Source organism: Patagioenas fasciata, chromosome 21 (assembly GCF_037038585.1).
Source record: "Patagioenas fasciata isolate bPatFas1 chromosome 21, bPatFas1.hap1, whole genome shotgun sequence".
NCBI lineage: Eukaryota > Metazoa > Chordata > Aves > Columbiformes > Columbidae > Patagioenas > Patagioenas fasciata.
In genome coordinates, this window is record NC_092540.1 from 2,506,459 (window position 1) to 2,520,765 (window position 14,307).

General features: G+C 51.4%; 2 protein-coding genes across 2 annotated transcripts; one reads left to right on the forward strand and one right to left on the reverse strand.

Moving 5' to 3' along the window:
* Positions 1-468: 468 nt before the first annotated feature.
* Positions 469-5,898, reverse strand: DCLRE1B (DNA cross-link repair 1B). The gene is made up of 4 exons (XM_065854482.2): positions 5,649-5,898; positions 5,430-5,583; positions 5,185-5,364; positions 469-4,626 (listed from the first exon to the last, which is right to left on the reverse strand). Exons 1-4 carry the CDS (start codon positions 5,835-5,837, stop codon positions 3,761-3,763), a joined length of 1,389 nt encoding a protein of 462 aa, XP_065710554.1. The 5' UTR covers positions 5,838-5,898; the 3' UTR covers positions 469-3,760.
* Positions 5,899-5,993: 95 nt separating this feature from the next.
* On the forward strand, positions 5,994-14,291 carry AP4B1 (adaptor related protein complex 4 subunit beta 1). The gene is made up of 10 exons (XM_065854481.2): positions 5,994-6,156; positions 6,228-6,452; positions 7,431-7,561; positions 8,331-8,478; positions 9,130-9,626; positions 10,286-10,369; positions 11,281-11,384; positions 11,563-11,770; positions 12,067-12,348; positions 12,587-14,291. The coding sequence occupies exons 1-10, from the start codon at positions 6,044-6,046 to the stop codon at positions 13,012-13,014; spliced, it is 2,220 nt and encodes a 739-aa protein (XP_065710553.1). The 5' UTR covers positions 5,994-6,043; the 3' UTR covers positions 13,015-14,291.
* Positions 14,292-14,307: the final 16 nt, after the last annotated feature.

Sequence of the window (14,307 nt, forward strand, 5' to 3'; positions counted from 1 at the left end):
CAGGGATGGGCTGGGAAAGGAGCGATGGCTGGAGCGTCTGCTCAGAGTCGGACATGTCCCCAGGGGATTCGGCGAGTTGTACAATCACAGAATGGGTTGGGTTGGAAAAGCCCCTCAAGATCATGGAGTCCAACCATAACCCAGCCCTGGCACTGCCCCATGTCCTGAGAACCTGATGTCCGTCTGTCCAGCCCTCCAGGGATGGTGACTCCAGCACTGCCCTGGGCAACCTGTTCCAATGCCCCACAGCCCTTTGGGGAAGAAATTGTTCCCCAGATCCAACCTCAACCTCCCCTGGTGCAACTTGAGGCCGTTTCCTCTGCTCCTGGAGCTTGTTCCTGGGGAGCAGAGCCCGACCCCCCTGGCTCCAAGCTCCTTTCAGTCTCCAGCATCACCCACTCCAGAGCTGCACTTCTGAGGGTTTTTTAATTCAGCCTCTTCCAGAGTCAAAACAATATAACAGAGACGTTTCTTGGTTTTCTCTCAAAAGCTTACAGTGCTTTACAATGTTTACAAACACTCTCAGCTTTCACAACTTCATATTTACTAGAACAGCAGCACAACAAGCACAGACTTGTACCGTTTAACATAAAGAATCAAGACTTGTAGTTTGCCTCCAGATGGAGATGATCAGTGGGAAAAAATAACATGCAATAACAATTAAAAAAAAATAATAAAGTACCTTGGGGTATTTCTGCTTTGCAGAAACTGAAGTGCAACTTTTTTCCATGAGAGAATGCTGGGCAGTTCTCACTGCAGCCATGATTTGGGGCACTAAATAAGATTAAAATGGATATTAAGACAAGCTGCCCCCAGAGAAGACTGAATGGGACAGTATTGCTCTTTTGTGTAAAATCCTACAAGTAACTTGTGCTTTGTGGTTTTCTATGTGGTTTTAGAGAAGCTGGAGCCAACTAAATGGTTTCACAGTCTTGTGCTTGGACTTTGCGAGGCCGGTGCGTGGAAGGAGCTGAGGGGCAGCACCGTGAGCCGGCCCTGCCCTCCTCACACGGCAGCGCTTGATCCAGCTGGTTAAAACAGAGCTGAAGTCTTGCCAAGAGGAACTGTGCTCCTTCCCAGCATCTCGGTAAGGCCTTGGGTGAGTTGTTTGATCCCACTGGGGCTCGGTTCTCAACTGCGGAACAGAGATAAGCAGCTCAGGCGTGCTCTGCATGCGTAGATTTGGGAAGGCTTTGGTCTGAGCACCTTTTTTTTTTCCTGCCAGGGTGACTGTAAATTTCCAAGCGTGTGGCCCTTAGATATCACCCAGTCCAGCTAATACTTGGCTACAGCTCCTCCTTGTCACTGTTGTGAGCAAAACAGCATTGTGGTAGCAGCGTTGACAGAGCCCTGCGCAGCAGCACGTTCAGACCCTGGTGCTGGACACTCCAGCTCTCCGCACTGCTAACACTCCCCTGCCAGTTTTCCCCATAAGGCCACATTGCATTTTCCAGGATTTTAGGACAACGCACAAAAGTAGTATTTTAACACCGAAGAGAGGGAGGAAACAAGAGGCACTGAAATGCTTCACACACCCACTGTGCTGAGGCAAGGATCTCCAACATGTTGATTGTTGGTCGAGTCTCTCCTGCTTCTGTAGCCTTTGAAACACTGAGAGATTTTAGGTTTCCCTGGCTCTGCATAATTCAGATAATTCCTGCCATTTCTGAAATAAATTATGTTTCAAGCTGTAGTAACAAAAGCCAGAATTTCTTGTGCAGTCTTAAGTAAGCGTTTGGAAACAGGGTGCAGATCCCCAGCTTCTGAAGTCTCTGCAATTTTCACTTTTGTGTGTGATCAGCGTTGCCTCTGTAAAGAATTAACATTTACAATTCTATTTTGCCCAGAAGTTCACCAGGAGGTTCTCTACTTCATCTACTTGAATAAATAAATGATTGATAAGAATGCTTGATAAGAATAAAGGAGGAAAGGCTGGATGCCACAAAACATCAGCAGTGAAACGCATCAGATCTCCGAGGTCATTTGCAACATACCTAAATGGAGCGGTGACTCAAAGGCAGCATTCCTCCTGAGCAGGGGAGAGCAGGATGGGAGTAGGGGAGTTCAGGCAGCGCTTCACTCACCTGCCTGTCAAATGAGTCACTGAAATGTCAACAATATTCAAATAACAGCCTGCATCTCCAAGGCAGCCAGCAGCAGACAAAACACTACACAAGCACAGCACAATTATTTCCCTGGCAGTCTCCCATGTTACAAAAGATGCGGGTGTCTCCACTCAGCGCTGACCTGATGGGGCTTTTGCAGTTGAGTTTTGATAAGCAAATAATCCGTACAGAGACCTCCAAGGAACAGGAGCATACAGACCAGCTGTCCATGAGCTCTAGATTCACTCCAAGAGCAAACATTTCCTTTTCTGGTTTGACTCGGGGAATTCAGTCCATGGAGCTGACTCCTCTTGGAGAGGCCTTGCAGGACACTACGTTCAGAAGATACTCTGATATTGACCGAGATAATATGAAACATTTTCTGTTGAGGGTAGCAAAAAGGAGGCTGGACAAAGGTGAAGAACACACTGGTTTGTAGCTCCAGAAAAGCGCTTAGTGACCATTTCTGCTCTAGTGTTGCTGTCTCTCTGTGGGGTCAGGGCAATCTGTAGTGTTGCTAATGCAGTTTGGCACAGAAAACCACAGCGTTTCCGGGCTCCACGGTGGCTGCTGGTCACACCAGCGACGCTTCCTGACTGCACCAGGCTCTGGCTCACTGCAGTTGAGCGGCAAAGTGCTTGACCTGTAACCAACAGAGCCAGTTTTGCTGTTCGGCCACAGTATTCCTGCCAAACAGTGCTGCTAACACTGAGAATTTTCCACCACTGAGCAGATGTTTCACTATCTTACACCCCATTTGCCATTGTGCGACCAGAACAGGCAGCGTGGACGGGAGGGCAGTGGATGGGAAGGCAGTGGCCCCAGCACAACACTGGCAGTTCCCAGAAGCGCTCTGCAATCAAGCAGAATTCCGATGTACAGACTTGAGCACAGAGACTGCAGAGGATCTAGGAACCCATTTCAGAAAGCCCAGAACTCAAGAAACCAGACAATTCGTATTTTTTCCAGGCAATAACCTGAAAAGGCATTGACAGTTAACATTAGGTGTTTTCAGGAGAGCAGAACTGCATCCAGCTGCAGGTGGCTGGATACAAAAGCAGCGCTGCCTGGAGGTATTTGTAGATTAATAGATAAAAAATGGATCAATAGATTTATAGACACTGTTTTCTAGATTTCATTAAGCGCCATTTAAAAAAATATAACTTAGTACCTAATATTTGTAACACATCTTGGAATGAACCACTCATTATCAATGAGGCGTTTCAGACATAGAAAGAAGAATCTTTGGGGCTCTCAGATTTTGCCCTGCCTGCTTCTTTCTCACATTCCAACTCCATTAATTACCTCAGCTGCAGGCAGCTCACGCCCTCTGCAGCTCACCTTGAATCTTTTGTCACAAGAGACAGGTAAGCCATTGCAAAAAGTGCGTACCAGGCACACGCGCAGTGGAACCACACTGCCCGAGTGTGGCGTGGGCACCCAACAGATGTAAACAGAGATATAAAAATAAATAAAGAATAATTTAAAAAGTGTAATGCCTACAAACTGGTTCTAGTTTCCTCCTTATCCTCTAACAAGAGATAGAGAAAGCAGAGCCCCATAGCTAAGCTCCTCTCTCCTGATGGGAAACTGGAGCACAGAGATGCAGCAGCAGAACCTCCAGAACCGCTGCTATCAACCGCATTGGCAATTTTTTAGGACGCTTCCCCCTTCCTAAAGAAATCTTCGACCAGCTTGTCAAATTTCTGTAAGGAGTTCTGCTTTAGGACATTTAAGGGAGTGAGTAAATACTGCTCTGCAAACCCAGTTGGAAAGTGCTCATCAGGAGCAGGTGCCCGGCTAACAGCACTCGCTGCTCCTGGCTGTTCTCCACTCAGGTCTTCCTGCGCTTTCTCCTTGTTCGTGTGACAATAAGTGTGACCTTCTTTCGAGCAGAAAGCTGACTCACAGCAGTTCGGCTGAGGAACCCTAACGCTTGTGAACTCTTCAGAATTCTCAGTGGATTTCTCTGGGGACTCATAAACAACTCCTCGGGGCACAGAATGCTGGGCAGCTCTTCTCAAGAGATGTAGGGGTTCCAGCATCTTCCTTTTGCTCTCCTGCTGCACAGACTCTTGCACAGGCCTTGGGATTTGGAAGTCAGGAAGCGCCTGGGGGGCAGAACTGAGGTATTTCTGAAAGTAAGTCTGGCACGTGCCACCCTTCACAATTGGGATTACCGAGCAAGGTTTCAGCCACTTCACAAACTCGCACAGCTCCAGAAAGGACGAGTGATCAGAGTACGGAATGGTGTGGATTTTGGGGTGGGTGACCTTCACAGGCCTGCCCGTCGGGAGGATGGCAATGGTGGGGTGCAGTGTGTTCCAGGTGACGAGGGTGTCCCAGCGGATCTCAGCAATGTCCACAGCACGGATCCAGCCGGCCCCCTCCTCGCTGGTGAACACATCAGGCAGCTCCAGCAGCCGCATCTGCTCCAGGCGCCAGGGGCTCACCACCACCCAGGTGCTGAACTCCATGGCCAGGTCCACCAGCAGCGTCTCCTTCCCCAGGCTGTAAACACCTGCAAGGAGAACCATGAATCAGGGATGGGGCAGGGCCCCTCATCATCAGAACACTGAGGTACTAGAGAGAGTGCAGGGGAGGTGACAAAGCTGGTCAGGGGCCTGGAGCACAAGTGTGATGAGGAGTGGTTGAGGGAACTGGGGTTGTTTAGCCTGGAGAACAGGAGCTGAGGGGAGACCTCACTCTCTGCAACTGCCTGAAAGGAGGTTGGAGCATGGAGAGTGTTGGTCTCTTCTCCCAAGTGGCAAATGATAGGACAAGAAATAGCCTCAGGTTGTACCAGGGGAGGCTGAGGTTGGACATTAGGAAAAAAATTCTACCTGAAAATGGCATCGGAACAGGCTGCCCAGGGCAGTGGTGGAGTCACCATCCCTGGAAGGGTTTAAAAGGTGTTTAGATGAGGTTCTTAGTGACATGGTTTAGTGCTAGAGTTAGGTTATGGATGGACTCGATGATCCTGAGGGTCTCTTTCGCCTGGAACGGTTCTATGTTTCTAGGGGGCACATGGAGCCGAGAGGCCTCACCAAGGGTAAGGCAAGCGTGGCGTGGCACTCACCAATGACAACGTGGTGCTGCGGGTACGCGCGGATGAGGTGCGCGGCCTGGCGCGTGGCGAGCTGCCGCGAGGGCAGGGCCTGCTGCGGGTGGCAGTGCGTGTTGTCCAGGTAGAGCCGGTCGATGTGGCGGCCCCGCAGCGCCGGCTCACCCTGCATGCTGCTGCTGTAGCGGAAATCCCCTGCAAGGACAGAGCTGTCAGGGCGGGGTGGGGGCTGCGGTGGGGGCGCAAGGGCTGCACTGTACCTGTGTAGAGGATGGTACCGAACGTGCCCTCGAAGAGGAACATGACAGAGCCGGGGCAGTGGTTGGAGTCGATCAGCGTCACTGTCACCGTCACCTCCTCGCCCAGCACATGGCTCTGTCCCACCTCCAGCGGCCGGATCCAGCACATGGGCACCTGCGGGGGCCGGGCGGTGAGGGCCGGCTGGCGAGAACCGGGCGGTGGGGACCGGGCACACGTACCTGTAGCCGGCGGTGCAGGAGGCGGGCAGTGAGCGGTGAGCAGTACAGCGGGCGGCACCAGGTGCTGGTCAGCCCCACCGTGTGGTCCGAGTGCATGTGCGACAGGAAGAACAGCCGGGCGCCGCCCGCCTTGCGCACGCTCCAGAAGTCCACGGCGATGGGCGTCCCGGGGATCACCGTCCCGTTCATGGCGCCCGCGGGCCGGGGGTGGCAGCTCCCTCTCCCGCCGCTTCCCGCCGAATTTGGCGGGCGGTGCCGCGCAAGCGCAGAGACGGGGCGGGGACCGTTGCGTCGCGTTAGGGGCGTGGCTGCGTGCGCAGGGCGGGGCTGCGCAGGCGCGGTGGGGCCGGGGTTTGCGGGGCGATAGCGGAGCGGCGCTCGGAGCGACTCCGGTCATGCCGTACCTGGGCGGCGAGGACGCGGTGCGGGAGCTCCGCCGGGCCCTGGCCAACCCGCATGTGCAGGCGGATCCGCTGCGGTACCGCGCTGCCGTGCTGCGCGTCATCCGGTACGGCGGGAAGACCGGGAGCCGCGGGGGCGGCGGCGGCCGGGCCGCGCTGAGCGCTGTCTCTCCCGCAGGTGCATGGCGCAGGGCGCGGACGTGTCGGCGCTGTTCCCGGAGATGGTGAAGGCCAGCGCGGCGGCCGACGTGGTGCAGAAGAAGCTGGTGTCGCTGTACCTGCGGGCGCAGGCCCCGCGGCAGCCTCAGCTGGCGCTCCTGGCCGTCAACACCCTGCGCAAGGACTGCGCGCACCCCAGCCCCGCCGTGCGCGGGCTCGCCCTGCGCAGCATGTGCGGCCTCAGGTGCGACGGGGGTCGGGGTGTCCGCCCGCTGGCCCGCGGGATGTAAGAAACAATTACCTTGCGAATATAATAGGCACAGGCAGGATCTTTCAGCAAAGCATATATTTTATGTTTAGAGCCATGAAGATAATGGAGCGGAGCATCTTCCTTATGAGGAAAGGCTGAGGGAGCTGGGGCTCTTTAGCTTGGAAAAGAGGAGACTGAGGGGTGACCTCATTAATGTTTATAAATATATAAAGGGTGAGTGTCAGGAGGATGGAGCCAGGCTCTTCTCGGTGACAACCAGTGATAGGACAAGGGGTAATGGGTTCAAACTGGAACACAGGAGGTTCCACTTAATTATGAGAAGAAACTTCTTCCTGGTGAGGGTGGCAGAGCCGGCCCAGGCTGCCCAGGGAGGTTGTGGAGTCTCCTTCTCTGCAGACATTCAAACCCGCCTGGACACCTTCCTGTGGAACCTCAGCTGGGTGTTCTTGCTCCATGGGGGGATTGCACTGGATGAGCTTTCCAGGTCCCTTCCAATCCCTGACATTCTGTGATTTCAATAATGATTTTGCAAGATTGGGTGTTCTCCCTAGAGGTAGGCATGCATCATAGGGCAAAAAGCCCCTGCTTATATCCCCCCCAAATCCTGGCTGTGGTTTTTTTCCCCAGTTCCCCACTGGCTGGTACTTCAGGGTTTACAAACTACCCGCCGCCTGCCTCAGTTTACATATTTTGTTCATCTAGTTCTAACAGTACCCTTCCCCTTATTGATCTATTTAAAATATAGGTTCCTAGCTCTTTGGCTCCTTTCCGCCTAGGTTAACTTGTAAATACAGGTATCAGCATCCATTCCAGGATTAGTTTGAAAAGACTTTGTTTTATATTAACGATTCATAGTCTGATGTCTCTTGGTCCTTCCCCACAGCTGGGGTCAGGTGCCAGGTCCTCGGTTTTGTAAAAACAACGTTCCTTCATTAACCATCCCTTCCGCAGGATGCCGGGCATTCAGGAGTACCTGCAGCAGCCGCTCCTCAACGGGCTGCGGGACAAAGCGTCATACGTGCGGAGAGTGGCCGTGCTGGGCTGCGCCAAGATGGTGAAGCTGCAGGGGGACGGCGAAGTGGGTGAGGGGGCGTTGGGCCGGGCCCCACGGAAGAGCGGGGAGCTTGGGGGAATTGAGGGCACGCGACTGCTGAAAACGCGTGTTCCCGCCCGTGGTTCGGGCTGAGTTTGCTGCGCTGCCTCTGGGCTGTTGTGGTTGCAAGATGGAAAGAGGGAGGAAAGTGACAGGAATGGCAAGGTGTGCTGGGGAGGGTCAGTTGGACATGAGGAGAAGGTTCTTCACCCAGAGGTGCTGGACACTGAACAGGCTCCCCAGGGAGGTGTCACAGCCCCAACCTGACAGTGTTCAAGAAGAGACTGGACAATGTCCTCAGACATGCGGTGTGACCTGTGGGATTGCCCTGTGCAGGGACACGAGTTGGGCTCGATGACCCTTATGGGTCCCTCCCAACTCAGGACATTCCCTGATTCTATGGAAAGGAAGATGAGCTATGGGTGTGTATTGAATCATTAATGAAACACCAGGCACTGCGAGGTTCTGCATCAGAGCATCCGTTTCTGTCTCAAGGGAGTAATTTAGGGTTCTGCCACAGTTTTGTACCCACTTTTACAGGGCCTCCTGCAACACCCACCCATTTCCACAGCCCCTCTCACATCCACAGACCTTCAGGGAAAGTTGTGCTGAGGGCGGGTGTTACTGTAGAGCTGGAAGTGGTGTTGGCAACTTCTCCTGGTTCAAGTGATCTTTCGTTGGTGATAAATGCCCATAGGCAGTGATTAAATTCCAGTGTGTTGATAGAATTTGATACAGAGACCTCGGCTTCTTTACAGATGGTGCATTGGTGAATGAGCTCTACAGTTTGCTTCGTGATCAGGATCCCATCGTAGTCGTCAATTGTCTGAGGGCTTTAGAGGAGATCTTGAAGAAGGAGGGAGGAGTTGTCATCAACAAGCCCATTGCTCATCATCTCCTCAACAGGTTTGTTTTCTTCAATATCAAGACGGTGCCAGAAGCTTCATTCTTGTTCTTGCGTTTTGCATGGTGGCAAAGCAGGTATTTCTGGGCAGCTCTCAGAACTCGAAGGGAAGAGTCAAGCACCCAAAGATGGAGGTGCCCATCCTGAGAGAAACCAAATTACTTTTATGCTAAGATCTGAAGAGAAACCTGAGGTGCCCTGCTTTTCTAGCGAGCCTGTGCTTCAGCTGGTGGTTTGTTTTGGAATTGTCAGTTAATGTGATTGTTTTCTTTTTGGTGACAGTATACGTTGTATATTTGTGGGACAGGTATGTTCTAGTGTACCTCTCCCAGTCTGTTGAAAGATGTATAACTTATCCATTGCTTGAAGAAATTGTACATGATCTGGCAAAAGAGGGGTATTGCTCTGCCCAGGGTTCTTGTCAGTGTTGCTGTCTGGCTTAGAGCACCAGCAAAAGCGCACGTGGCCGATACTGGGTTAAGCCGATGTGCGTAAACCGGTCAGTTCTCTTGAGATAAAACTGTGGTGTCTACATCTGAAGCACGGCATGTGGTTTGGAACAGGTGCAAGAAGCTCTGGGGCTGAGGGCTCTGCTCAGCGCGGATCTTCATGCGCTTCTTGGCTCCCGCAAACTGCATTAATTCTCTTGGCAGGATGGCTGATCTGGATCAGTGGGGCCAAAGCGAGGTGCTGACCTTCCTGCTGCGTTACAGACCCCGCAGCGAGGAGGAGCTCTTTGACATCCTCAATTTACTGGATGACTATCTCAAAAGCAGCAGCACCAGCGTCGTGATGGCAGCCACCAAGCTTTTCCTGGTGCTGGCCAGGGAGTACCCAGATGTGCAGACAGATGTTTTGGTGAGGGTGAAGGGGCCGCTGCTGTCTGCCTGCACTTCTGAGAGCAGAGAGCTCTGCTTCACCGCCCTGTGCCACGTCCGTCAGATCCTCCGTAGCCTCCCCGGCCATTTTAGCAGCCACTACAAAAAGTTCTTCTGTTCGTATTCGGAGCCCCACTACATCAAATGCCAGAAGATGGAGGTGTTGTGTGAGCTGGTGAATGATGAAAACGTTCAGCAAGTGCTGGAGGAGCTGAAGGGCTATTGCACGGACGTGTCGGAGGAGCTTGCCCAAGGGGCGATCTTCGCCATAGGTAAGAGTGGGAGCAGCTGCAGCCCCAGACCTTTAATAAGGGCTTTTCTCTGCTGAAGGACATCTGGGCCAACACCAATTCACTGATCTGTGTGACCCCATTTCTAAACCACATTTTCTTTCAGAAATCCTGATATCGAGCTGTTTCAGGTTGTACATAACGTCACTGCACCTCATTTAAATGACTCTGCTCTAATGAGATACTCTAAAGAAATTTGTGTCATTTCATCTTACTAATGAGCCTTTGCAGTGTTGAATGAAGCTGTGTAGTGGGTGGAGGAGCTGCTCCAATACCTGCTTGTTCTCTGAGTTTTGGTGGGGACAGAGTTAAGGTGATTTGGGGCACTTTAGTTTGGTTTTTGTAAGCTTCAAAATATGAGTTTCTGTAGTAGTCATTAGGAGAAAGCCAGGCATGCTGAAAGGCCTTTCTTATGTGTTACATTCAAGAAAAATTCAGCCTTCTGAGGCTTGGCTTCAGAGAAAGGAACATATCCCTTCTGTGGGGAACAAGCTCATTTGACTACGCATTCAGAAATCGTAGTCAAAAAGGAAAAGAGAGAGACCGTTTCTTGGAAGCAAGTTTGTGATGAATAGTTGGGCTTGTGGTTCCTATTTCACTTGATAAAAGGTTGACTTGTATGTGGTTTGGTGTCTCTGCAGGCAACATTGCCAGGACGTACACTGAACAGTGTGTGGGGATCCTGACAGAGCTCCTGGGGCTTCAGCAGGAACATATCACTTCAGGTAACCCGCCACACGTTGTTTGCCTGGCTTACACTTTCAGAAAGTGGCTTTGCTGGGGCTTCTGATCCCAAACTCAAGGCTCTGAAAGGCACTTGGCATTTAGTTTAATTGGCATCTTCCTGGTGGAGCGGGAGCAGGAGTGTGACTGGGCATTGTAGTTTTTCCTTCCTTAAGCTGCTCTTTATGGTGAAGGGCGAGACGGTTGTAGCTGCGTTCATGGTCTGATGTGGAAGCTCCTGTTTGGGTGCCGCCTGCTGACTTAGAGAGGGAGGGACTCTGCAGAGACGTTTTAGTGACCAAGATGATTAACAGATCTTTTAAATCTTTCTGTTCCTCATATAATAGTCTGATCAGTTGTACCCAGGCTTCTCTTTTCCTTCTGCTGCCCTCAGGCCTAACTTCACACCGTTGCCATTTCTACCTTCTCTTTTAAATGGTGTGGCTTTCAGTTTTGAAAATCACACGTTTGCTGTTCAATTAGGTCTTTAAAGCTGCTGGTGTTTCTGTAAGTGGGCAGCAGAGCCTTTAAAATTTTGACCTAAAGTTCATGAGACTCATTTTGAATGGGTGTTAGTTTTAATTTGTCATTCTAACCTTGTGTGTCTGAAGCATTGTGAGTCAGTCTCTTTTTACAGGCTGGGGAATGTCCAGAAGAAAGGTCACTCTCCAGCAGCCAGAGGAACAATCTGAACTTTCAGTGCTTTATTTTAGACTTGGTGCAGCTTTGCCCTGACAAACACAGTGTTATGAGACTTTGAAGAAGGGTATCTTGAATCATGGTCGCACGCGAGGCACTTACCTCCCCAGCCAAGACTTGTGAAGTCTCTTGAGTGGAGTTTTTTGGTCTTCTTATTTTTTTCCTAGTGGTTTTATAACTCTTGGTGAATGCTGAGCCGTTTGTTTCGTTGCAGCCGTGGTCCAGGCGTTTCGGGACCTGGTTTGGCTGTGTCCCCAGTGCACGGATGCCGTGTGTCGGGCGCTGCCGGGCTGCGAGGACTCCATCCAGGACAACGAGGTGAGGCGGCTGTGCCTGGGGCTGGCAGCTCATGAGGATGGGTGGACAATGACTCTTTGGCTTTGCTTTGGCTCACGATGGGCGGGCGAGAACCAGAAATCTTCACAAGACTGGTCCCCTCATGTCTATTTCACGCCGGCAACCAATTTGCTATTTCTTTTTCCTGTGGTTCCATCAGGGCAAGCAAGCGCTGATCTGGCTCCTGGGCACACATGGTGAGAAAGTACCGAACGCCCCGTATGTTTTAGAGGACTTTGTGGAGAACGTGAAATCGGAGACATTCCCAGGAGTGAAGATGGAGCTTCTGACGGCGTTGGTGCGACTTTTCCTGTCTCGTCCCGCAGAGTGCCAGGACATGCTGGGGAGACTGCTCCACTACTGCATCGGTGGGTTCCCTTCATTCACTAAAGGGATAGCCCAGGCTTTTGGGGACCTGGTTTGGCTGCGCCCTCAGCGTTTGGGTGCCATGTGTCAGCGTCCTGGCTGCCAGGACACCATCCAGGGTGGCCAGGTGAGGTGGCTTCATGCCTTGGGCTGCCGCTTGGCCCCAGCTGTTTGGTTGGTGAGTGTAACAGGCTGGCGCTGGATCCCTGGGAATCTGCTTTGAGTAATTTAGTAATTTAGTACTTTGGGGAAATCTGGATGATAGTATTCTCCATAACTATGGCCCTGTAATTCCCAGAGGAGGAGATGGATATGGCAGTACGAGACCGGGGATTGTTCTACTATCGCCTTTTGCAGTCCGGTGTGGAAGAAGTGAAGCGGGTCCTGTGTAGCCCCAAGTCTGACCCCTCTTTGGGGCTCCTGGAAGACCAGACTGAGCGACCCGTGAATACGTGGGCTTCAGAGTTTAATACTCTGGCACCAGTTTATGGCAGGGAACGCTGGGCACTCATCACTGCTCACCAGCCAGCAGAACCCTCGTACGCTTCTCCTTGTGCGGCCTCCAGGAACAGAGACACAGGTAACCCACCTCCCCTCCATCTGGGATCTGTTCTCTCCTTGTCAGTAGATATTCTCATGTGGGTTTCTTTGGAAGAACATCACAGTGCTTTGAGAATGCTGTCTTTGTGTTCTATTGATCACTCCTGAAGGCGCTGTGATTCCAGCCCTCTTCAGCTGGCGGTCCATAGAATGTTCTTTGTGAAACCAGGAGCTGCACCTTACGTGCTGCATCTCACACATTTGTGGTTTCATTTCAGAGTCGCTTATTTCCGAAGGGAACAAAGAAGTCCTCAAGGTTCACCCCGATTCAGGCAGCCTGACCTTAATTCCTGACGTTTACCTGCCTGCAGAACAGTTTGAGAAGACCTGGCTGAGCTTGGACGTGAGCTGCCGCCTCTCCCTGCCCTGGCGCGGGACTGTTCACCCGGATGCCGTACAGACGGCTCTGCACGTTGTCCACATCCAGACTATCGCCATGAGCAAAGCTGGCGCCCAGCCCTGGAAAGCTTATCTCAGTGCTCAGGATGACACAGGTTGCCTCTTCCTAACAGAGCTGGTGCTCGAGGCGGTGGATTCGGAGATGCAGGTTTCGGTGAAGCAGAGTGAGGCGAAGCCAGAGGCGCTGCAGACCTTTATTTCCGTGCTCAGGACCGTCATGGGGACAGTTGCTGGAATGAGGTCCTGATAGTTCCCTGCTCCCAGTAGGATGCTTGCTCAAGGCACGGGAGAAGTTTCTTTTCCTGGCTTCACTTGCCATACTTGATGCTGGTTTGGTACTTTTAAGCTGTGGGAGCGTTAGGAAAGGACAAGGTAATGCAGTCGTGAGGCCGCTGCTTCTGGTGTGAGTCACGGAAGCAGTGACACCTGTGGTGGTTGTCACAGGACACTGACGTGACCAGAAATACACAGAATTCAGGGTTGTGTTTTGGAGAGGGTTTTTTTCATGAGGATTGTAAATAATTCAAAAAACAGTTCAGAGACCCCAGGACTCTGCTGCTTGTCTCACGTTCAGAGGAGCAGTGCAGTGAAGAGAGAGTATTTAGCTCTTGGCTCCCTTTACATGTCTGACATGGATTTTTTGGTGAAGGGAGCTCTGCGGTGTCAGAGGTGGGCGGACAGGGTATGTGATACTCACTGCAAACACTAGGTTTCTTTTTTAAGAGAAAGAAGTCTATTTTCAAGGTGAAATGTGTTATTATAATCATGATTTGTCCTCTCTGAAATTCCCCCCTCAGGCTGCTGGATGAAAACAAGGAGCGTGCAGGGTGGGAACGGTGTGTTAGTGTGAGTTGTACCTGCATCACCGGCCGCGTCCCTCAGCTGTTGCTCCTTGGTACCTGCACCAGCAATGGAAGAATTGCTGTTTAGATAATTCATCTGTACAGAATATCACATTTTTGCTGATACTGATTTTTCCCATTTGTTACTTTGTGACTCAAGGGGGTGTTTAAAGGTTTGTTTGCTGCGTGGTACTCGTTTCTGCGCGGTACTGTCATCCCGTCCCCAACGTACGGCACACAAGCAATGCTACAGCACTAAATATTTATGGTTTTTGACATTATATCGTGGTCAGCCTCAGGATGTTTTTAGAAGAGCATGTGGACAGCGTTCCATCTGCTCCATCGAGAGTTATGGAGGGTCAACTTTGTCCAGTGTTGTGAAAAGTGTCCTTGTCACAGCCGTGTTTTCCACAGTGGCAAAACCCTGAAGACAGTTGCCGGCTTTGGATTGAGGTACGTATGTTACTATGACAGGGCTTTATGGCACTCCTAAGGAGTAGCTTTGTTATCCCTAGTCTATAAGTATTCTTGTAATTTTTTATTGCTTTTAATGACTGTATTGCACCTTTACATTGCAATGTGCCTTCTGTGCACCTCACCAAAACACTGCTGTCGCTGCTAAACCACAGGGTTGAGATTTTATTTCCGATTTTCCTAATAAAAATGTGACTGATTCCTGGCAGTTTTCTGGAGCACTT

Excerpts from the sequence above, each read along its gene's own strand:
- AP4B1 (XM_065854481.2), top strand. The coding sequence starts at position 6,044 with ATGCCGTACCTGGGCGGCGAGGACGCGGTGCGGGAGCTCCGCCGGGCC. Across the intron at positions 9,627-10,285 it reads AGGGGCGATCTTCGCCATAG|GCAACATTGCCAGGACGTAC; the intron begins GTAAGAGTGGGA and ends GTGTCTCTGCAG. Across the intron at positions 11,771-12,066 it reads ACTGCTCCACTACTGCATCG|AGGAGGAGATGGATATGGCA; the intron begins GTGGGTTCCCTT and ends TGTAATTCCCAG.
- DCLRE1B (XM_065854482.2), bottom strand. The coding sequence starts at position 5,837 with ATGAACGGGACGGTGATCCCCGGGACGCCCATCGCCGTGGACTTCTGG. Across the intron at positions 5,584-5,648 it reads TCCTGCACCGCCGGCTACAG|GTGCCCATGTGCTGGATCCG; the intron begins GTACGTGTGCCC and ends CGGCCCCCGCAG. Across the intron at positions 4,627-5,184 it reads GCAGCACCACGTTGTCATTG|GTGTTTACAGCCTGGGGAAG; the intron begins GTGAGTGCCACG and ends TTCTCCTTGCAG.